Source organism: Panthera onca, chromosome D3 (assembly GCF_046562875.1).
Source record: "Panthera onca isolate mPanOnc1 chromosome D3, mPanOnc1 haplotype 2, whole genome shotgun sequence".
Classification (NCBI taxonomy): domain Eukaryota; kingdom Metazoa; phylum Chordata; class Mammalia; order Carnivora; family Felidae; genus Panthera; species Panthera onca.
Genome location: NC_138350.1, coordinates 47,667,191 through 47,692,206, shown reverse-complemented (window position 1 = coordinate 47,692,206; position 25,016 = coordinate 47,667,191). Strand labels below are relative to the sequence as shown.

Genomic DNA, 25,016 nt, shown 5'->3' with positions numbered 1-25,016 from the left:
AGTTATGTTTAGAGCTCATTTTTGGTGAGACTTACATAGGACTAGGAAGTGAGGCAAATATAATACTGATGAGGGTTTTGGATCCATTCTTGGTTGACCAGTCCAACTCTTTCATTTGTATATGTATTGGTCATCAATCAGCTTTTGGCAGTATTTTATACATATGTTTCCTGTTTTGCTTAATAATTATTTTTAGATCTCCTATTCCTGTGTGTCATTTTACTGCCTCCTTGTGGGGAACCATACTAATGACAGTTATACAAATGATAGTTACACAGATGAAGGATTATTAAACTAAAAATTATATTTTACAGTGATATGTTTATATTTTAAAGAAACATAGAACATAATTTATAGTCAGAATTGTTTTTAATTTTATAATAAATAATTTAAGTTTGAGAGTTCATTTATTTACTAGATATTAAGTGGCTACTATGTGTCAAGCAATAGTTAGGTATTTTTTGAAACATCAGTTAACAAAATAGACAAATACTCCCATTTTCTTGAGTTTTACATTCTGGCAAGCAAGGCAGGCATAATAAATGATTAAATCATATAGCTTATTAGAAGATAATAAGAACTATGGAAAAGGAAAACACAGGGCAGGGAGAGATGCGTTAGGAATGCTGGAGGTGGAGGATGGAATTTGCAGTATGAGGCAGAGTGGTCAGGAGGACCTCATTGAGAAAGTGACATTTGAGCAAAGATTTGACAAAGAATGTTTTAGGCAGGAAAACAAACAGTGGAAAGGTCCTGAAGTGAAACTCGGCCTGGCTTGTTGAAGGAACAACATGAAGCTTATGGCTAGGACAGGAAAAGGTGAGGAAGTTGTATGGACAAATCCTATCTTGTAAACTGTTGTAAGGACTTTAGTTTTTTTCCTTGAAATTGGAAGCTCTTAGAGGATTTTGAGCAGAAGAGTGAACAGCCATGTTTTAATAAGTTCATTCTGTTTCCTGTGTGGAAAATTTATGATAGAGGAGCATGGATCAAAACATGGCATCCAGTTAGGAGGCTGTTGCAGTAATCAACATGAGAGTTGTGATGGTGGCTCGTACCAGGGTGGTAACAGAGGCGGAGGTGGTAGAAATGGTAAAATTGTAGGTGTATTTTAGAGGTAGAGTCTAAAGGATATCTAAAAATCGAATGTGGGGGGCAGAGGATGAGAATAAGAGAGGTCTAAGGGATGACTCCTTGGTTTTCAGCAGAGCAACTGGAATGAGGGAATTGCAATCAACTGAGACTCCTGGGTAAAGGGATTTGGGTGAGCGGTTGTAGTGGAGATACCAGGGATTCGGTGTTGTAGATTTCAGGTTTGAAATATCTGATAGGCTTCCAAATGGAGATGAGGAATGTAGAGAATTAAGCAGTGTTGACAATAAAAATCATTATGAAAGTTACCACAAAAATATTGGTCCCTAATCGAATTTGAAATGCTGCTTGTATTTCAAAGTAACTTTTTCATTTAGTAAATATTCTTGAGTACCTTTGTTTGATACTAGATGATTGGGGGCTACAGTGATACACAAGTATAATCATGGACCCAGTCCCTACAGAACTTAACATATGATGCAATAATCAGACGTTAAGTAATTGCACAGACATTTTATTTTTTTAATTTATTTTGTAAGTGTTTTTATTTATTTTTTGAAAGAGAGTGCAAGCAGGGAAAGGGCAGAGAGAGTGAGAGACAGAGGATCTGAATCAGGTTCAGCCCTGACAGCAGAGAGCCAGATGCAGGGCTCAAACTCACTAACTGTGATCATGACCTGAGCCAAAGTCAGACGCTTAACCGACTGAGACAATACAGGTGCCCCCACAAACATATTAAATGACAGTTGTAGTGAATGCTATGAAGGAAGGGCACCTAGGACTATGGGAGCAGATAATGAAGCCTGACTATTCTCATGGTCAGAGAAGGCTTTCTTGAAAAAGTGACATTTGAGGTGTAATTCACATAAAATAAGATTGACTCATTTTAATTGTATACATAGATGAATTTTTACAAATCTGTGTAATTATCACTACAGTCAAGATATAGAACAGGTGTGTCTGGGTGGCTCAGTTGGTTAAGCGTCAAACTTTGGCTCAGGTCATGATCTTGTGGTTCATGAGTTAGAGCCCTACATCGGGCTCTACACTGACAGTGCAGAACCTGCTTGGGATTCTCTCTCTCTCTCTCTCTCTCTCTCTCTCTCTCTCTCCCCCCCGCTCCCACTTGTGATCCCTTTCTCTCTCAAAATAAAAAGGCTTTTTTTGGGGGCGCCTGGGTGGCTCAGTCGGTTAAGTGGCCGACTTCGGCTCAGGTCACGATCTTGCGGTCCGTGAGTTCGAGCCCCGTGTCAGGCTCTGTGCTGACAGCTCAGAGCCTGGAGCCTGTTTCAGATTCTGTGTCTCCCTCTCTCTCTGCTCCTCCCCTGTTCATGCTCTGTCTCTCTCTGTCTCAAAAATAAATAAAACGTTAAAAAAAAAAAAAAGGGCTTTTTTTTTTTTAAAGATATATTGGGGCATGTGGGTGGCTCAGTCGGTTAAGCGTCCAGCTTCAGCTCAGGTCATGATCTCATGGCTCATGAGTTTGAGCCCTACATCGGATTCTGTGCTGACAGCTCAGAGCCTGGAGCCTGCTTCCGATTCTGTGTCTCCCTCTCTCTCTGCCCCTCCCCTGCTCACATTCTGTTTCTCTCTCTCTCTCTCTCAAAAATAAATAAACATTAACAAAAAAATTTTTTTTTAATATGTAGAACAGTGTTGTCATCCCAAAAAAGTTTCCTGATGCCCCTTTCTGTCCATTTTTTATTGGGTTGACTTTTTTTATTATTATTATTGATTTATAGGAGTTCTTTATATGTTCTGGATATAAATCTTCTGTTGGCTATGTAATATTTTTTCCCTTTTTTAAAGTTTTTATTTTATTTTTACTTTTATTTAAAAATTTTTAACATTATTCATTTTCGAGAGACACAGAGAGACAGAGCATGAGTGGGGGAGGGGCAGAGAGAGAGGGAGACACGGAATCTGAAGCAGGCTCCAGGCTCTGAGCTGTCAGCACAGAGCCCGATGCAGGGCTTGAACCCATGGGCCGTGAAATCATGACCTGAGCTGCAGTCAGATGCTTAACCAACTGAGCCACCCAGCTGCCTCTTAAGTTTTTAATTCCAGTTAGTTAACATACAGTGTAATAGTAGTTTCAGGTATACGATACAGTGATTCCATGATTCCATACAACACCCGGTGCTCACTACGAGTGCAGTCCTTAATCCTCATCACCTATTTAACCCATCCTCTCACTCACCTCTCTCTGGTAACCATCACTTCTCTGTAGTTAAGAGTCTGTTTCTTGGTTTGTTTTCTTTTTCGCCCTGTGCTCATTTGTTTTTGTTTCTTAAATTCCACATATGAGTGAAATCATATGGTATTTGTCTTTATCTGACTGACTTATCTTGATTACCATTATGCTCTCCAGCTCTACCTATGTCTTTGCAGCTGGCAAGATTTCATTTTTTTTTTTTTTAACGGCTGAATAATATTTCATTATATGCATCTTCTTTATCCATGCATCAGTTGATGGACACTTGTGCTGCTTCTGTATCTTGGCTATGGTAAATAATGCTGCTGTAAACATCAGGGTGCATGTATCCCTTTGAATTCGTGTTTTTGTTTTTTTTAATATGTGAAATTTATTGTCAAATTGGTTTCCATACAACACCCAGTGCTAATCCCAAAAGATGCCCTCTTCAATACCCATCACCTACCCTCACCTCCCTCCCACCCCCCATCAACCATCAGTTTGTTCTCAGTTTTTAAGAGTCTCTTAAGCTTTGGCTCTCTCCCACTCTAACCTCTTTTTTTTTTTTTTTTTTTTCCTTCCCCTCCCCATGGGTTTCTGTTTGTTTTTGTATTCTTAGGGTAAATACCCAGTAGTATTGCTAGATCTAGGGTAGTTCTATTTTTAACCTTTTGAGCAACCTCCATATTGTTTTCCAAAGTGGCTGCACCAGTTTGCATTCCCACCAACAGTGCAGGAGGGTTCATTTTCCTCCACATCCTTGGCAACACCTCATTGTTGTTGATTTTAGCCATTCTGACAGGTGTGAGGTGGTACTGCATTGTAGTTTTGATTTGTATTTTCCTCATGATGAGTGATGTTGAGCATCTTTTCATGTGTGTTGGCCATCTGTGTATCTTGTTTGGAGAAATGTCTGTTCATGTCTTCTACTCATTTTTTAATTGGATTATTTGCTTTTTGGGTGTTGAGGTTTGTAAGTTGTTTATGTATTTTAGATACTAAACCTTTATCGGATATGTTATTTGCAAATGTCTTTTCATTCCATAGGTTGCCTTTTTTCTAAATTCTGTTAATTGTTTTCTTCACTTTGCTGTCTTCTCTCGTTTTGAAAATTGTCTTTTTATTCTCTTTATGGTGTGTTTATATGAACAGGGTTTCTAACTGAAATGAAATCCAATTTATCGATCTTTGTTTTCTTTCTGTATCTTGAGAAATAGTTTGTTGTATCAAGGTCATGAAGATATGCTTCTGTTTTCTTCTAAACGTTTTTTTCTTAATCCATGATCCATTGCAAATTAAATTTGTGTATGATCTGAGTCTACGAGTCAAGGTTCATTTTTGTTCATATAATATTCAACTGATACAGTACCATTGATTGAAAATATCATTTTTTACCCATTGAATATAAGTTGTTTTGTTATAAGTACGGTAACTGTATGTGTGGATCTATTTCTCACTACTGTTGGTGTATTTATTTATCCTTATACTAACAACATATCTCAAATTAGTATAGCAGTTTGTGGTGGTCTTTTTCAAGAGTATCCTGGCTATTCTAATTTCTGTGCATTTCCATATAAATTCTAGAATAAGCTTGTGAGTTTTCTTCAAAAAGCCTCCTGGGATTGTGATTGAGATTGCATGGAATTTCTAGGTCAGCATTGGGGAAACTGGTATCTTCACTATATTGAGCCTTCTAGTCAATAAAAATGGTATATCCCTCCATTTAGTAAGCGTTTAATTTCTTTCAGCAGTGTTGTATTGTAGAGCTATTGCACATCTTTCTAGATTCATTCCTAGTTATTGAATTTTTCGATGCTATTATGTATGCTGTTATTATTAAAAGTTCATTTTCTAGTTTGTTGGAAATATATAGAAAATACAGTTGATTTTTATATATTGATCTTGTGTACAATTATTCTAATAATTTGTTACAGATTCTCTTGGCTTTCTGTGCACTCAATCATGTCAAATGTGAATAATGACAATTATGTGTCTTTTCCAATTTTTTTTTACTTTTTAACTTTATTCTTAATGCTATTGATTTGTTTATGGGTTTATTTATTATGTTGAATAGATATGGTGTTAATGGATACTCTTATTCCTGAATTCAAAGACTCCAATATTTCATGAGTAAGATAATAAATTTTTGTAAATTAGATTTATTGGATTAGGAATGCTCCTCTAGTCTTAATTTTTAAAAGTTTGTATTATGAGTAGGTATTGAATTTTATCAAATAATATTCCTTTATATATTGAGATAATTATATGGATGTTATTTTGGTAATTTTGTGAGTTACAAGGATTAATTTCCAGAAGTTAAATCAGCTTGCATTCTTATATAACCAAGTCCATTGTTTATATAATGCATCATCTTTTTAATACAGTCTGAGTTTCATGGTATGCTAAAATTTTGTTAGGATTTTTGTTCATGAGAAAGTTTGGCTTGTAGATGTCTTTCTAGTAATGTCCCTGTTAGGTTTTGATATCATAGGTTTGGTGACCTCATAAAAGAATTGGGAATTGTTCTCCTTTTTGTGTTCTCTGGAAGAATTCATATGATTTGTAGTTTTGTATCCATCTATGTTACTTCCTTCATTGTACTACTTTGGATTTGATATGCTGTCTTTTCCTAGCTGCTTGAAGTGGAAGCTTTTATCATTATTTTTTTTACTTTTCTTAAACATGCATTATAAATATGCATTTTAAAGCTACAAATTGTCTTTTTAGCATAGCTTTAACTGCATCTCACAGATTTTGATGTTGCATTTTCATTATCTTTCAGTTAAAAGTATTTAAAAATTTTTTTTGTGATTTCTTCATTGAGTAATAGGTTATTAGCTTTCTGTTATTGATTTCTAGTTCAATTCCACTGTGCTCAGAAAACATACTCTATATTATTTCAATCTTTTGCTATTTGTTGACTTGCTCTATGGCCCTTTATATGGTCTAGTTTGGTCTATGTCATGAGTACTTGGGAAGAATGTATATTATGCAGGTGCTGTGTATAGTATTTTACATATACTAATTGAGTTAAAAGCCGTGATTTCACATCTTTTATATTCTTAGGGTTTTTCATTTTTGTTTTGGTCTCATTATTCTACCAATTACTAGTAGAAGTGTGTTATTCTGTTTTTCCTTTTGGTTCTGTTAACTTTTGCTTTATAGACTTTGAAGCGGTGTTACAGGATGTATAGAAATTTATGATTGTTACATATTCCTGTTGAACTGATCCTTTTATCATAATGAAGTATTCCTCTAGTATTTTGAGTAGTGTTTTTTGATTTAAGTCAACTGTCTGATATAAATATAATGATATCACCTACTTTTATTAGTGTTTGCATAGTATCTTTTTCTTTTAACATGTGTATGTCCTTAAAGTGGATCTTTTGTAAACAGAATATAGTTGGGTGTTTTAAAAATCCAATCTGATAATATTTGTTATCTAAGTGAAATGTTGGGTCCAGATACATTTAATGCAGAACATGATATAATAGGATTTGAGAATATCAGCCTGGTATTAGTTTTCTATTGGTCTCTTCCTTGCCTTTCTTTGAACTAATCAAGCATTATTTTTTCCTCTCTACTAGTTTTTTAGCTGTACATTTTTATATGTGTATGCATTTTTAAGTAGTTGCATATGAAATTACAGTGTACCTTTTGGATTTATAAAGATTCCAGTCTAAATTTGTACTTTTAGCACTTGCTGAAAAATGCAAGAGACTTAGAACAGTGTACTTAACTTATTCCTTTTTGTCTTTGTCTTTTGTGTTAGTTCTGTCATATATTTTATACTTTTATGTCTGTTTAAACCATATAAGCCTTTGTTACAGTTATTCTAAATATCAATGTTAATTTGTATTTGTCTAAACACTTACCTTTCCATTTCTCTGTATTAAGTCCTCTACTTCTGTGCTGCCATCTGGGGTTATTTTTCTTTAGCTTGATGAATTCCCTTCATCTGTAACAAGTTCGCTCAGCTTTTGTTTATTTGAAGCTCTTACTAATGCATCTTCATGTCAGAAGATATTTTCTCTTATAGAACTCCAGATTGGTTGGTTTATTTTATTTTCTTGTTTTGTCTTAACATTTTAAAGATGTCATTTTATTGTCTTCTATTTCATTTATTTCTGATAAAAAAAAATGTCGTTAGTCTTGTCCTTCTCCTGAAGATAATGTGTCTTATTTTTTCTGACTACTTTTAAGATTTTCTCTGACTTTGGTTTTTAAGACTTTGACTCGGATATCATTTTCTTCATATTCTGGTGAGGTTTATAGAACTTCGCATGTCTGCTTAGAGACTTGTGTTAGCTTTGGAAAATTTTTGACTGGTATTTTTCAAATATTGCCTAAGATTCATTTACTCTGCTTTTCTAACTCCAGTTAGATGTGTGTTAAACCATTGTAGCATGTTGTACATGTCTTTATGCTTTTATTTTTTTAATGTTCGTGCCTTTATGTTTCTTGGTGTGTCATCTTTTTTATACATTTCTTTCAGTTTACCAATCTTCTATTTTGCTGTTTCTAAACTAGTGAGTTCTTAATTTCATTGATTGTATATTCCAGTTCGGAATTTCCATTTGACTTTTCTAAGAATTCTAGTACTTTGCTGAAATTCTCCGTCTATCCTTTTTCTTTTTTAACCACTGAGCATATCAGTCGGTTATTTTAAGGTCTCTCAGATAACTCCAAAATATGAATGACCTGGGTGTCTTTTTCTGTGTTCTGTTATTTCTTTTAGTTGTTCATCTATTCTTTTTTTTTTTTTTTACAAAAATTTGAGATAAAATTCACATAACATGAAATTCACCATTTTAACTTTTTGAAGAATACAATTCATTGGTTTTTAGTATATTCATAGTGCTATCCGACCATCACCACTGTCTAATTCCAAAACATTTTCATCAACTCAAAAAGAAACCTCATAAATGTGGGCATTCAATCCTAGTTTTCCCTCTGTCCGTTCCCTGGTAACATCTAATTAGTCTACATTCTTTCTCTCTGGATTTACCTATTTTGGATATTTCATATAAATGGAATTATACAGATGTGTGGCCTTTTGAGTCTGACTTCTTTCACTTAGCATAATGTTTTCAAGATTCATCTATGTTGTATGTTGAAGTATGTTGAAGTATTGATACTTCATTTCATTTGTGGCTGAATAGTATTCCATTGTATGAATGTTTTTGTTTATCATTTAATAGACATTTGAGTTGTTTCTGAGTTTTTTGGTTTTTTTCGTTTGTTTGGCTATTATGAATAATGCTACCATGACATTTGCGTGCAAGTTTTGTGTGATTGTGTGTCGTCAGTTCTCTTGGGTCTATACCAGAAGTGGGGTTGCTGTGTCATATGGTAACTCTCTGTTTAACTTTTTGAGGAATTGCCAAATTGTTTTCCATAGTGGCTGCACCCCTTACAATCCTGCCAGCATGTATGAGTTTCATTTTTTCCACATTCTTGCCAACCCTTGTTACTTTCTGTGGTTTTAAAAAAAAATTATAGCCATCCTAATGAGTATTGTCCGTTTATTCTTGTTTTTGGAATACTTTGTAACTTTTCATTGAATGCCAGACTTAATGAATGAACAGTTGTGGAGCTCTACTTGGTGTTATCTAATTCCAAAGAGAGTTAAGTCTTCCTTTGGAAGGTGAAGTACTTAGAGTACCTTGAGTACTGAGCGTTGTCTATAAGAGTTGTTAGGGCTGATGTTTTGACCTTAATCTAAGAAGAGCCTTTTTTGAAGTCTCAACAGAGAGCTTGCGTTATTTACAAAGGCCTTTCTGACTTGGTAGGGACTACTGCCAGTCTTTTGTTTCCCTAGCCCTGGGCAGAAGCTGAAATTTCTGCTCAGCTCGTTAGCCTCTTAACTGCTGTTCTATGCTAGTTTTTGTGAATTTTCATCCTGTTTGTGGTTCTTCCACTCTGGGATTTTGTTCTTCAGGTTCTAGCTTTCTGATAGTCCAGAATTCCTCCTCCTTCTCAGTCCAGTAGGGCTGCCGCCTCTGCTCGGGCTCTGTTTTCTTGTTACACAGCAAAGTTAGGGAAAAAGCCAAGGTGTTTGGAGGAGCTGATCTTCTGTGCTTCCCTTCTTTCAAGAGTTGTAGCCCCTCCTGTTTCTCTCTGTGTAGATTGCTCTTCAGTGCCTTCAAACAATTTTTACATTTGTGTAGATTTTATAACTTTTATTGGCAAATGGGTTAGTTTGATAGAAGCTACTCTGTTACGATGGGAGCCGTGAATACTGATGTTTCATTAAGTGCGTCGCAAGAAAATGAGAAAGCTCTTACCTATTGAGAGTGAGAACGTACATTTTCAGCAGAGAATTTGGACAAGAATATAGAAGGCGGGATTTTTATTTTCAAATGAGAAGAAGGTCACAGTCAGCCATATTTGAAGGATAGTAAAGGATCATTTCAAAGTAAGATATGTGACACTGAGTTGATGTTTGGCAATTTTTTAAAATTCTGAATGAAGTTATTAAGTGTTTAAAGAATCTGAAGTGGATAAAGAATTTAAAATGAGAATTGAAGAAAAAATATTTAATAAAGAGCAGTTATTTTCTAGATTTAGTAGTAAAGGAACTAAGACTCTGAATTCTATTTATTTACTTATTTGTTTTTAAATTTGTTTTTGAATTTTATTTATTTTAGAAAGAGAGCATGAGTGGGAGAGAGGGGCAGAGGGAAAGAGAGAATCTTACATAAGCTCCATGCTCAGTACAAAGCCTGATGTGGGGCCCCCTCCTGGGCCCGATCCCACAGCCCTAGGATCATGACCTGAGCTGAAATTAAGAGTTGGATGCTCAACTGACTGAGCCATCCAGGCACTCCAAGACTGTGAATTTTAAATGGGTGCTATTAGAGTTGTACTTGGTTATTTGTGTAAATGTTGGTGATGTTAAATGGTTGGCGATTTGAGTATTTACGTGTGATGACTACAAGACAGTGTTTTATCGGTTAAGGGTATCAGAGAGGATTGTGTTCACAAAATCGAGATGGTACAGAAACAGTAACTAAGTAGCCATGTAAAAATGTGGGAGAAGGACACCCGAGTGGCTTAGTTGTTGAGTGTCCAACTTTTGGTTTTGGCTCAGGTCATGATCTCACGGTTTGTGGGATTGAGCCCTGTGTTGGGCTCTGTGCTAGCAGCGCTCAGAGCCTGCTTGGGATTCTCTGTCTCCCTCTCTCTGCCCCTCCCCACTTGCACTCTTTATCAAATTAAATAAATAAACTTAAAAAAATGTGGGAGGAAGAGAATGACTGAAGTATGGGAGCCAACATTATGTTTTTAGAACATAGAGAGGTAGAGAAAGAAGGCAGAAATAGATCTGTAAATAATAGCTCCTTCTCCTCCTGTAGGCTTAAAAATGGGGATTTGGAAAGAAACTAACCATTTGCTTTCTTCACCAAAATATCCCCAAGAAGGGAACCAGGTGTTGCAGACCACCTTGTATCTGTGTTTTTCCTTTCGCCCTTTTGTGAACTCTCAAGGTTAGTCAGTGATTTTCTTCACACTTTCATTAGGAAATTTGCCAAAGGCATCCTTTTGAGGCAGCTGTCTCTGTACCCTTGGAGGCCATCAGTAATGTTTCCGATCTATAGGAGTCGTCGGCACAAAAATGTTGGACTGAACTGAGTCTTCGTAGTTTAAAACATTCCCTTGCCAAAATTTATTTCCCCCTCGAACAGTACAAAGTATATCATATTTAGGGGCTTCCTGTCCTTTTATAAATTTTTGTTACAGTGACTTTTCAGGTAAAATCCATCATTAATAGTAAATATGTCTAAATATATTAATAATGAAAGGAAACTTAATTTTTAAAACATAATTTAAGTAACAACAGTGAACACATTAAAATCCTTGTATATAAACAAATGTGAATTTTGGTATAGAATATTTAAAAAATTTATTTTCACTATTGAGATTTTATAAAGTAAAATATACTTTAATTGTGGTGTTCTTTTGGTCTGAGGTGGTCAGAAGGTATCTTCACACTAATGATCTTGTTAAGTTTGGGGGTCATATTAAATTTGATGTAAATAATTTGTTATTAAAATGCATTAGAATAAGTTGAAATGTATTTGTGTTTTTGTTCCTATTTAGTTTAATAGTACAGGCAACTGTTACATGCATCTTTAATATATTAGTCTAACTGTTTCTCTTGTTTTACTAAACTGTCTTCTTTCAGCCACCCACACAGAATATGCCTATGGGTCCTGGAGGGATGAATCAGAGCGGCCCTCCCCCACCTCCACGCTCTCACAACATGCCTTCAGATGGAATGGTAGGTGGGGGTCCTCCTGCACCACACATGCAGAACCAGATGAACGGCCAGATGCCTGGTAAGTTTTTCTCCTCTAAGACATTAACACCAGAGTTGCTTAGCAACTGAAACGACATGGGGGCTCAAGGGATACTAGATTGTTGATGACAAAACTGCTTTGAATGCCCCCGAGTACAAGCTCTCTTAGAGTTTGTTAGCTACAGAGCTACGTGACCTGTATTCAGTGTTTATCAGGCTGCCCTTGGGCTTTGATGTAGCTGACACACAGCATTCCTCTGATGAACAGAACTGGCTAAATTTAGTCTGTCTGAAACTATGCAATACAGCTGGCTTTAGAAGCTTTTTGGAAAAAAAAGGCATTGCGCCATGACTTAAGAATTAAAATCTCTTTATAGATTATAAAGGTATTATAACATTTCCTTGGGTTTTGTATTTACTTAAAAACTTACTGGTCTCAGAAACAGTATTGCTGGAAAAAACACATGAGGAAAAGAAAGAAAACAATCTGTAAAGTGCTAATGTAATATATTTAGTATTTCCACATTGATACTATTGAAGCTGAGTATAAATTTTTACAAATATATATGTTTATGGCATAATATAAATATGGAAATTGATACTAAAGCAAATTTAAAGGAAAAATAATTTCAGATGTTTTAGATAATGAGTTATTCCTTTTACTATTTTTCCGTTCTAAGTTTGGAGCCATTTAGAGTATCTTCCAGGCCGTTGGATGCTTAATTAGTTACCTTTTGCTGATTTGAACTTTTAATCTGAAAAGTATCATTAAACTCTTTTGTTTTTGCAACAATAGCTACAGCCCATACCCATAATTCTTGGTGGGTTGTTTTCTTCATTTAATGTGAGAATATTTTTACTTTCTAAAGACAAAGGCTATTTTCATTAACAAAGTATTATACAGATAGCAATAATGAAAGTAAATGAAATAACGAAGCAATTCATTTGTAAAATTAGTAATTAGCATCTTTAGGATTGTCTTGTCTTAGCTGATTGTGTTGGTTGGTAGCATTGGTATCCAGGGACAGTGGGTGTAGAAAATGAAGTAAGGAGAACACAGAGCAAAAGAAGCCAGGTAGCCCGGTTTATAGAAGATGGGTGTGCGATTGATCGTGTAGAAGGGTGATGCTGTTTCAGTGGCTGTCTTCTGTTTCCTTTGGTGGCTTGCCACAGTCCATGGCCCCCATGACCCACACCATGGGAGGGGAGGAATAGGAATAAAGACCTCTAACTACTTGTTATGTTGTAGTCAAGAGGAAACTTCTGGTGAGTCCACATTTAGCTCATCAGGACCTGTTGCTTTTAGAACTGGAAGGGTAGTGCGAGTTAGGAGTTTTGTGACTTTTTATGGTCGTACTGTTAAGTAGAATTTTGACTTCTCCATATAAATTCAAGCTTAAGGCCAGAGAAGCACTTGAACAGCAATGTAATTATTGTTAACGTGACATTTGGGTTTTTGTATAAGGCCATCTGGAGTAGTTACATTCTTTATAAACCAGAGATTTTTCAACTAGTTATGACATAGGTTGTCCAGAACACTGTAGAGCTTCCAAAATAGTCTCTTATAGAGTGTTCTAGTTAGGTGTAGGAGAAATTGGTCCAGTTACTTATGTTTCCTTTATTTAAAACCTGCTTAATAGAGCTTAGCCAACTTTTTTGCGCACACAAATTTGTATCTAGTCTTTCAGTTTCCTATTTTTGTGTTGTTTTTTTGTTATTTTGTAAATCTAAGTCATAGAGCTACTTATATCTTCTTTGATCTTGGTCAGATAACATCAGTTTCAGATTCCTTTTTAAAAATGTTTAACTGGGGCACCTGGGTGGCGCAGTCGGTTAAAGCATCCGACTTCAGCCAGGTCACGATCTCACGGTCCGTGAGTTCGAGCCCCGCGTCGGGCTCTGGGCTGATGGCTCGGAGCCTGGAGCCTGTTTCCGATTCTGTGTCTCCCTCTCTCTCTGTCCCTCCCCCGTTCATGCTCTGTCTCTCTCTGTCCCAAAAATAAAATAAACGTTGAAAAAAAAAAAAAATTTAAAAAAAAAAAAAATAAAAAAATAAAAATGTTTAACTGATTTGAAAAAAAATAAGATAATGTATGTCTCTGTTACCAAAATCAAAAGGTACCAAAGGGTATACAGCCCTTACCTCCAGATACTTTGTTCCAGAGAGTCATTGGTGTCTGGGTATCCTTCAAGAGATAATTCTCTGTATCTAAAACATATGCATATGCACATTCCTTTTTCTTTTGTCTTACTCTTAAAAAAAAATACAAGTTGTGGCATATATTATGTAGTATTATGTTTAATATTTTTCCCTCTTAAAGATATATCTTAGAGACCATAAGTATATAAAAATATATTTTGGAGACCACTCAGTACATAAAGAGCTGCCTTATGCTTTTGGTGGCTGTATTTCATTCTTTTTCATGGATGCCCCTAATTTATTTGAACTATTCCCTTATAATGAAATACAGGTCATGTCTAATCTTCCGGTATTAAAAACTATGCTGATGTGAACATGCCTGTAAAATAAAAGTAAGTAAACAAGTAAATAAATCCATATGCAGTTTTGCATTCATGGACGTATGCACACGAAGACCTGTATATTTATAGGATAAAGTCCTAGAACTGCAACTACTGTGTGAAAGATATATGCATTTTAAAATATGGTAGTTATTGCCAGGGCACCTGGGTGGTTCAGTCGGTTGAGCATCTGACTTTGGCTCGGGTCATGATCCCATGGCTTGTGAGTTCGAGCCCACGTCGGGTTCTGTGCTGACAGCTCAGAACCTGGAGCCTGCTTCCGATTCTGTTTCCTTCTCTCTCTGCTCACAATCTGTCTGTCTCTCTCAAAACTAAATAAACATTAAAAAAATTAAATAAAATATGGTAGTTATTGCCAAATTGCTCTACATAAAAATAGTACTTATTTATATATTTATATACCTCAACAATGTATGAAATTACTTTTCTTCAGAGATCAAAACTTTGGGTCTTTAGAATCTGAAAAATGAAAAAAGGATCTCATAATTTTAATTGGCCTTTTTATTATAAATGAAGCAGGCAGTCCTCTCATATTTATGTCTCTTTGGTAGTTTTTGTGTGAACTAATCATTCCTGTCCCTGCCATTTTTTTTTTTTTTTTTTTTTTAAACTGCTGGTGGTCTTTTACTTACTTTATATGTTCACGTAATTAGTTCAGTCTGTGATATGTCTTGTAAAAAATTTTTTCCTACTTTTTAATACTTAGTTTCGTTTTGTCTGGTTTAGTCATACTTACATTTTTTATTTTTATGTAGTCTAGTCTAGTTTATCAGTTTTTTATGGCTGTGGGTTTTCTGGCATGCAAGAAGGCTGTTCCACTTCAAGAATATTTTTTAAAAGTTCTTTTTAAAATTCTCTTTCATGGTTTCTTTTCCTCATTTTCTTTTTTAATGTTTAATATTTTACTCATCTGGAACTATTTTTGGTGGAAGGAATGTGGTAGGACTTTTTCCAGATGGCTACTCATTTGTCACACTATTTATTGAATTTCACCACTATTATCATTTACAGAATTAGAAATTTGGGTGTGTTTTTAGACTCTGCTCTGGGTCCATTGACCTGTTAATTCATTTATATGCTAGTACTACACACTTTTCATTACTTCAGCTTTAGAGGCACCTGGGTGGTTCAGTCCATTAAGTGTCTGACTCTTGATTTCGGCTCAGATCATCGTTTCACGATTCATGAGATTGAGCTCTGTGTCGAGCTCTATGCTCTTCGGGCAGAGTCTGCCTGGGGTTCCCTCTCTCTCTGCCCCTACCCCGTTCATGCACACATGCTCTCTCTCAAACTTAAAAATAAATAAATAAAAATAAAAAATTACTTCCACTTTATATGTTTGCTCTCTTGTAAAGCTAGTTGATCATTGCTTTTCTTTTTCAGAATGTTGCTGGCTTCTAAAATTATTAGTTTCTTAATCTATAAAATGGGAATAAGTTCTACCTCACAGTATTTGCTCTCATTCATGTAATGCATTTACTTTGCTTGCTGTTGATTAAATACTCAAGTTATTGTTTGCTATTGTTATGGTATGCAAAAGAAAATAAAAAGCTCTTTAAAGTACTTTTTAATAGACCATGTGTTTTAACTTTCATATTTGGTTCTGACCACTTTTCTTCAAAGGGCCTAACCATATGCCTATTCAGGGACCGGGACCCAATCAACTCAATATGACAAACAGTTCCATGAACATGCCTTCAAGTAGCCACGGATCCATGGGAGGTTACAACCATTCTGTGCCATCATCACAGAGCGTGCCAGTACAGAATCAGATGACGATGAGTCAAGGGCAGCCAATAGGAAGCTATGGCCCCAGACCAAATATGAATATGCAACCAAACCAAGGTAAATAAGCTTGATATCGTTCTCCACTAGAATGCTATGTTAGCCTTTGAAAGTAAAACAGTTATTTCAAGTTGGTAGCTGATTCTTGAAAATACAGTTTAAAGTAAGTAATGGTCATTCCTATAAAAAAGGAACATTGAACTTGACACTAGTTTAATTGTTTTTGCATTTAGAAGTTAAATTGCTTAATTTAGCTTTTAAGCTTATTTCATGTCTTTTGGACAGTTCATTTGAGATTGTTGTATTTTTATTAAAAAAAATTTTTTTAATAGATGAATAGCCAAACATTTGTTTAGAGCTAGAAGGTTGAGAAAATATAATTTTATCTTAGCAAGTATAAGCTGTTAAACTTTTACTCGATGGTTTTGTTTTTTTTTTTTTTTACTTATTAAGGATATGTTAATTTATATGAATTTCCCTTGATTTTTATGAATGTTTTCTGATGTTGTGTTTCAGCATTAAGAGGTAATTTTAACGTAATTTGTTATTAGAGTTTTCAGTAGAGATGCTGCTGTATTCTTCTATTCTTAGAATGGGGTGAAGTCTATTAAAGTTTGTTACCAATCTCAGAGAATGAAATTATCATGTTTCTTTTTTAAATATTCTTGTGAATAATAACTAAAAACCAGTAAGTGGCGCTCTCTTCTGCTAATTGCCTGCTAAAACATTTGGCATATTGCCAGCCTAAAGCTATTTCAGTTGCAAAATGTGAGGTTAAGTGTAAGATAGAATTCATATTTGCAAAAAATTTTTCTAGATTTTGATTTTGAAAAACAAAGCACAAAAGTGCACCCAGATAAAGGGAGTTAAGGTTAATTTGTTGATAATTACTTATGATGAAATAATATATATTCTAACACTTAAATAGTAATACAGAAGCTTTTATATTTTTGATGAGATACACTGAAAACAAAGAGAGCCAATATAATAAATTATCAGTGTAGCTTCACAAAAGTGGCACTTGCTCCATTTCTCCCGTCCCCCTCAAGTTGTTTAGTGCCCATGATGGAATTTCTTTTTTTTTTTTTTTTATAAAATTAGGTCAATTAAAGGTTTAGAATAACAGCAAGATCCAGTCAGTGGCAGGTCAGAGGGGAGTTCGGAGGTTTCTCCATACAGTTTGGTTACCAGGAGAGAGAGAGCAAGAAATTTGGTAATGATTCTCACAGCATCTACAGTAATGATGGCACACTATTTAGAAACTGTAATTAAGAAAATGATAGGGTGTTTACAAGAATGGACGTTGCTATAAGATTTGGAGAACAAAAAAATAATGCATATAGCAATGTGCATGTAGAAAATAGTAACTGATTTTTGGAGAAAGGAATTGAGGTTTTTGTAAGAATTTTTTGTTCTAAACGTAGGGACCAACTGTTCTTTTTATTTGTTATTTATTTAAAAAAATTTTGTAATGTGTTTTTATTTTTGAGAGAGAGACAGTGTGTGAGTAGGGGAGGGGTAGAGAGAGAGGGAGACACAGAATCTGAAGCAGGCTCCAGACTGAGTTCTCAGCACAGAGCCTGACATGGGGCTCGAACCCATGAACCGCGAGATCATGACCTGAGCTGAAGTTGGATGCTGAGCCATTCAGGCGCCCCTTTTATTTATTTATTTATTTTTTTAAAAAAAATTTTTTTTTTCAACGTTTTTTATTTATTTTTGGGACAGAGAGAGACATAGCATGAACGGGGGAGGGGCAGAGAGAGAGGGAGACACAGAATCGGAAACAGGCTCCAGGCTCCGAGCCATCAGCCCAGAGCCTGACGCGGGGCTCGAACTCATGGACCGTGAGATCGTGACCTGGCTGAAGTCGGACGCTTAACCGACTGCGCCACCCAGGCGCCCCTATTTTTTTGAGACAGAGAAGGCACAAGTGAGCAAGGGGCAGAGAGAGAGAGAGAGAGAAAGAGAAAGAAAGAAAGAAACGGGGCTTGCCCGGAGCTCATGTTTTACTCGAAGCAGGCTGGAGGTCACCCCAACTCATGAACTGTGAGATCATGACCTGAGCCAAAGTCAAATGCTTAACGACTGAGCCTCCCAGGCATCTGGGACCAACTATTTTTAAAAATGTCACGTTTTGTATTTGTATTACTAACGTATAGTTTTTCTTTCTACTATAGTAGTTCTATTGCTTTTTGCTTTGTTTGCATAATTTATGAATTTCTTACTAGTCATTTTCTGTATAGTCTGTTTTCTGTGTAGGGATCTGACTTAAAGAAATAAAAGTTATTTTTCAGAAAACAATACGATGGAAATCTGTGAGGAACTTTTCAGTATTTTAAAAGTCTCTTCAGGACAAATAAACTTATCAGTTAAATTTTGATATTTCATATACAAAGAATGCCAAAGAAAATTATAGCTGCCAAAAAAAGAGAGAAAGTTATATGAGCTTGCAGGAATATCTACTTTCTTAATTATGAGTTCCTTGTACGACATTTTAATTCTATGATATCTATTGGATGAAAAAAAATTTTATATGAGTTTTATTTAAAGTTTTAATATTCATTGCACATAAAACATTTTCTTAGCTTTAAAAGTAGGCTTCATGTTTTACATTAAAAGTTTTGTTTTGATAAATAGGTGGAAGAAATCAGAGGGGACCACTTTTTAAATAGTTCTTTGAGAAATGCTTAGAAAACATCAAAATCCTATAAAAGGAAACAATTTAACTTTCAGAACTCTTTAACATTTGTTGAGATATTATTAGCTGTTCTTTGAGTTAAAATCAAAATATCGAAATCTTTTGGCTATCCCTGTATTTCTACATACATATTTCTGTATCAAGAGATCTTAGAAAAACTGTTAAATCTACTTACCATTTTTTAAATAATGGGGTTAATTAGTCAAGGAAAAGAAACATTTGTGGGATTTCTTACATTAAACTTCTGTCAAGTGACAAAAAAATGGAAAAAGACTAATGTGGAGAATTTTTATTTTAAAACAGAATAATTAAAAGGCAATTACTATTACATTAATTATTATTTAAGTGACATATTTGGGAGCTTTAACTGATAATGTGGTAGTAGTTTTCTAAACAGAACGTTACAGATCAAAGTCTAGATGCATTTATTCTGATAGCTTTGAAGTGACTTTTGTTTTTCCCTTTTTCTTCCCTTCCTTCTTTCTCTCTCAGCTTTGAAAATGAAATTAAGGGGGGGGGGAAGTAACTTGTCTAAAAATGTTGTCATTGTAATTTAGGAGTCTGATGGAAATTAATACAAAGAACAGATAGACATTTATAATTTATCGTTGTGATTGTTTAAAAAAGCAGAGAAGTATTCTGTTAATTTATACTATTAGCTCTAGTATAATGAGGCACATTGTGTACTAGTGTTACAATAAAAGTACTATCTCTAGGAATGAAATTGTAGAATCTTTTGAGCTTCATTAGTTCTTTAAAAGCTGTTTTTAGCTTTTAAATGTTTTACTGAAAAATTAAATCAAATCAGCACAAAGACTGTTATAACTAAAACTTGCAGACCAACGACACAAAATATGTCTTTTCAAAAAGCTACACAAAAAGTTGACCCCATTAAATTTACTAATCGTATATTACTGTGTTCATGGTTAGTAAAAGAAAATTCAGCAGTTAATGTTTTTTTTTTTTACTTAAAAAAAAATGCATGTGTAATAATGGCATTGATATTGGTGATTTGTAGTTGATTTGCAGTTTTATACATATCTGTGAATTGAGAAGACTGAAATACTTTTTAATTTAGCAACTAAGTTTATTACTATAGCACAGTATTTTTCTCCGTGTTCTCTTAGAGGGTCTACTACTTCCAGATAAAATGAAAAGTTTAGGAACTTTTTAAGTTGTTTCTTATACTGGTGGCAAAATGTTGTAGTCAATCCAGCATAAACTTTCCTGTGTTATTTTCACTATTATCCAGATAAAAGTTCAGGGATTATTACTTTGAACTTTAAGAATAAGACTTGTATTCAAAGTAAATCACCATCCTCTTACATAATTAGATCTGCTTACTCCTATATACAGCATAAACTTCACTGGAATTCAAATACTTGAATTCACTAGAATTAAAAAAAAAAAAAAAATGGAGGAAGTGTATCTGTTTTGTTCTAGTTCCTAGAACAATGCCTCAAAGTAGGCATGCAAGATCTGTTTCTTCAGTGAATAGGAAGTAAACCCAAATGTTACACGATGACCTGGAAATACAGAGTTAGTACTTTAAAGATATCTCTTTAATAAAACAAGTGGTATGTTCATTAGAGTATTAAAAGTCAAGTTAGAATAGCAAGGCTTTCTGAAAGTGACCAACAGTTAACATTTGGTAGAATCTGCAGCTTTTATTCCCAGGCATTAATATTTGTAGTTTTTCTCATTTAACATCATTTTAGTAATTACACATTCAAATATAAAGAGTTTTCACAGATTACTTTTTGCTAAAACATGTATTTCACAAGTTCTGTGTGGATAATTCTTTAGACTTGGATCCAAATCTTGGCCCAGTAGATTATTGTATGTGGGACCTTTGACGAAATTACTTAATAAGGAAGGTGAAGTGAAATGATGCATATACAAATTCTGATTCAGAATTGTTTGCATAATTTGTATGAAATTAGTTGGTCAGAATAAAAAGCTTTTTAAAAAAATACTTATTTTGAGAGAGAGAGGGAGAGTGTGAGTGGGGGAGGGGCAGAGAGAGAGGGAGAGAGAAAGAATCACAAGCAGGCTCCGTGCTGTCAAAGGCAGCACCTGACACGGGCTCGAAATCACGAACTGTGAGATCATGAAATCAAGAGTTGGATGCTTAACTGACTGAGCCACCCAGGTGCCCCTAAAAAGTATTTTTTTAATAACAACAACAAAAAAATTGAGATAAGTTTATTAGTTGTCTCTTTTAGGCACATCAATTTATTTCTGGTTTTAGTTCTGTTTGAATAATATTAAGAAAGTCCTGATTCACTTAGGTAATAAGTTACAAATGATAATGGTCTAATCTGGAGCTTGATGTTAGAGTACTGGGAAATTTTTATCTCAGTACTTTTATTATGTAAATATGAAGGACAAAGAATATGTATTATCATAGCTGGGAGTGTTATATTTATCTTATTATATTGTGGATTATTGTCTGATAAGAGCTATACCAAGCAGATGTGCTTGAGATGAGCCTAGCACTTAATTGTATATGTGATCATAGTAGTATATTTCTTTGCACCTCTTTATTATCAGTATTTGTAGATCTACCTCATTTTAAAAATAGCATTCATGATATGGATCTAACAATTTATTTAAACCATATCCCTCCCCTTTTTTAAAATATGGATGGTTTTATTGGTTGATTTTTTTTTTTTTAATTAATGTATTTATTTGAGAGAAAGTGCAAGTTGGGAAGGGGCAGAGAGAGGGAAAGAGAGAATCCCAAGCAGGCTCCATGCTGTCAGTGCAGAGCCCTGCGACGTGCGGCTCAATCTCATAAACCATGAGATCATGACTTGAACCAAAACCAGAAATTAGATGCTTAATTGACTGAGCCACCTAGTCGCCCCACCGTATACCCTTTTGATAATGCTTCTAGTCTTTTACTATTATAACTACTTCTGGAACAAACATTTTTGTATATAGATCTTTGTGTACTTAAACAAGAATTTAGTAGAATGAAGTTTAGAAATAAAATTGCTAGGTAAGATACATAAATACTTAAAATGAGAGGCACAAATATTCAGCCCATAGCATTTGCTATTTGCATTTTTTCTGTGAATTGCCTATTGTGTTCTATATTCTGTGATTTGTCTATTTATTACTAATTTGAAGGAGTTCTTTATAGATTAAGGCTAGTCACCCTTTATTTAGTATATATAAACATTTTGGAAGTTTTAGAACACTAGGAATTTAACTTTTTTAAATGACTTGTTCTAGTAATAGGATTCTGAAATGGTAATGTTACTTTTGTGGAAATATGTAGTTATTTATTAATTATGTCAGGCCTTTTGTTCAGCATTTGTTAAATTCTGGTCCAGATAGACTTAGGTAATAATTATTGCTAAAGTGCTTTGGAGGACTCTGCCTGCTTGCTAGTGTGTTAAAACGTCTCAGAAGTCCTACAGTAAAGAAACGGATTTGATTTTGGTTAACACAAGTGTTTCACAAGTATAACACAAGTGGTAACACGAATATTTTTTTTGGGGGGGGGTGCATATCACTGATCAAAAATAGGAACTAATATTCAGCGAGTGCCAGGTATGTATGTATCCAATTTAATCCTCACAATATCCTTGAGGTAGTAGTACTATGATTGTCTTCAGTCCCTGCATGAGAAAACACGTCCTGTAGAAATCTAGGCAGGCCTCGTTTGTGCAGTTCTGGTATGCATGAATTTGAGTTACCACAGTTTGGTTAAATGACACCTTTTACCCAACAGCATGGTTCAGATTTCAGTTATGGTAGATGAGCTGTGAGCCCTTGTATGAAGTACAAACTTAGCTTCTGTCTCTTCAGTTTACGAATCACTGCATAAATAATAGATGACTGTCATAATCAGTGACTATTCATGTCACTTTTAGATGCTGCCAGTGATTGATCGCTGTGTATTTATCAGTTTATGCACATAAAGCAGAGTATATAGCTGTATTGCTTCCTTGGTTCCGAGTTATAAACCTTCATGATATTTTATGAAAGATAGAAGTGTAGTAGGGAAATGAGAAGTAATACTGCTGGAAATGAAATCCAAATCCTTTGTAAATAAAGTTAGAGAAGAAATTGCTGACTGGGAATGTTGACACTACTGCCATTTGAGAGACTCTAGATGTGCACTGCAAGTACTTTAGTGAAGGTGAACTCATTGATAACGTGAGAGTACTGGTTGTGATGAAAAGAACGAAGCTGTCCCAAAGAAAGTAAGACTGACAAAATACTTCCTGTTGAAATTCTTGGAGACATTTCATAACATTGAAAGTAGAAAGGATAAAATGTTGGAAGCTGACCCGGACTTAGAAAGGAAGATGACAGTTGGCCAAGTTGTAAAAAAGATGCTAGCTCTGAGAAGTTAGCTGACTGCAAAGTTATGGGGAACGGTTCCTAAGACTGGCCTCACTTGTGACACTGACTGCAAGTTCTGGGGTTCCCTTAAGCACTCTCGGGTTCAGAAATTTACTGGAAAGATGCACAATACTCACTGAAAACTGTTACACTGAAGAATTATGATTTATTATTATTAACATCAACCAAGGGAAAAAGTGCATAGGGAAAAGTCCAGAAGAGGTACCAAACATGGAGGGTCTCTTTCCATGGGAGTCAGGATGCATTGCTCTCCTGGTCCCAATGTGTAACAATATGCACAGAGTATTGCCAGCCAGGGGAGTTCACCTAAGCCTCAGTGTTCAGAGGTTATATTGGGGCTCCATTATGTAGATTTGATTACCCAAGTTATTAATCTTAGTCTACAGTATGTAGTTCTTCTGAGTATGACCCAAAGTCCCTACCCAGGCTCAGGAGCTGTACGAATCCCCAAAATTTAACAAATATAATAAATCTTCAATATGAAAAAAACACTACAACTTTTTTCCTTCCAAATGCAACACAGAAAATTTACAAATGAAGACATTATTTCAAATATCGTATCCCATGGAAATGGCATGTTTGACTTCTAGTTGATTTGAATATGTGAGAATTGTGTGTACACTCATCTCTCTTCACTGTTAAAATTGGTAAATCTATGTAATATTGCTTAATATTGCAGGCTTCTGTTCCGTTTCAGGTGTATGCAGCAATTATATCATAGTTCAGATTATATTAGATATTTGTTTATAATTTGATCACTATTGCTGTCTTGGATGAGTTTTTCAAGGTTGTAATTTTTTCCTCAATGATGACATTTTTCTGGTTATGAAAATAACTAATATTTAATATGAAATATCTGGAAAATACAGAAAAGAGTAAAGTCTAAAAATCACCTACAGTCTTACTCTACAAGTTTTAAGTTACTTTACAGACAAGGTACAGTCCACCTAGGTATAGTAGGTAGACTGTACTTAGGCTCTTTGTAGCAGACGTTTGTTTGAGTACTTGTAATTACATAATTATTTGTAGTATCTGTTTAATTATTTTTTCCTAGACTCTTAAGTTCTATGAAGTCAGGAGCGTGTCTTGTTCACTACTTTGTCCTATTTGTTGACCGATAGATAAGCTAGGTTTCCTCATGTCATAACAAATTAGAAAGCTAGCATTCTTCTCTGTGCTATTGTCATCCATCAACTGTCATTCCAGAAATGAACCAAATAAAGAAGTGTCAGTTACTGTCAGATAAAACAGATGACCATCAGTTTACTGAAACCTTTTGGGTTTATGGGACAAAATCCAGATGAGTTTCTTCAATAGATTATAAACTCAGTTTCATTACATTTTTTATTTAAAGATTTTTTTTTTTTTTATGTTTATTTACTTTTGAGAGAGAGAGCATGTGTGAGCAGGAGAGGAGCAAAGAGGGAGGGGGAGAGGGAGAATCCCAAGTGGTCTCCTCGCAGTCAGCACAGAGCCGGACACGGGGCTCAATCCCATGAACCAGGAGATCATGACCTAAGCTGAAATTAAGAGTCAAATGCTTAACCCAGGCGCCCCAATGATGCATTTTTTTAAAACTTTATTTTGAATTAATTACAGGTTTATAGGAAGTTACAAAGGTAATACAGAGAGAGCCTATGTGTCTTACCCCAAGCCATCTCTAATCCCTCGCAACCACTGTTACGCTTTCATTTTTATACTTTTGTCATTTTCAGAATGTTATATAAATGGAATCACACAGTATGAGACCTTTAGAGATTCACTTTTTTCACTCAACCTAATTAATATTTTTCCAAGTTATTGCATGTATCAGTTGTTCATATGTTGGTATTGCTGAGTTAGACTTCCATGGTATGGATATACTGGTTTGTTTAACCCTTGAGGGATATTTTAGTAGTTTCCAATTTTTGGCTTTTTACGTAAAGGTGCAATGTACAATTGTGTACAATTTCGTGTTTTTATTTGCACGAAAGTTTTCCCTTTTTTGGGATAGATACCAGCAGTGCAATTGCTGGGTCACA

At 34.9% G+C, this 25,016-nt stretch overlaps 1 protein-coding gene across 5 annotated transcripts in view; it reads left to right on the top strand.

The window, feature by feature from the left end:
• Nucleotides 1-25,016, top strand: part of SS18 (SS18 subunit of BAF chromatin remodeling complex) — an 89,708-nt gene that overhangs the window by 29,965 nt on the left and 34,727 nt on the right. For all 5 annotated transcript variants that reach the window (XM_060613483.3, XM_060613486.3, XM_060613487.2 and 2 more), the window contains 2 exons: nucleotides 11,475-11,628; nucleotides 15,753-15,974. In XM_060613483.3, coding sequence (XP_060469466.1) covers nucleotides 11,475-11,628; nucleotides 15,753-15,974 — 376 coding nt within the window. The remainder of the gene's footprint in view (nucleotides 1-11,474; nucleotides 11,629-15,752; nucleotides 15,975-25,016) is intronic.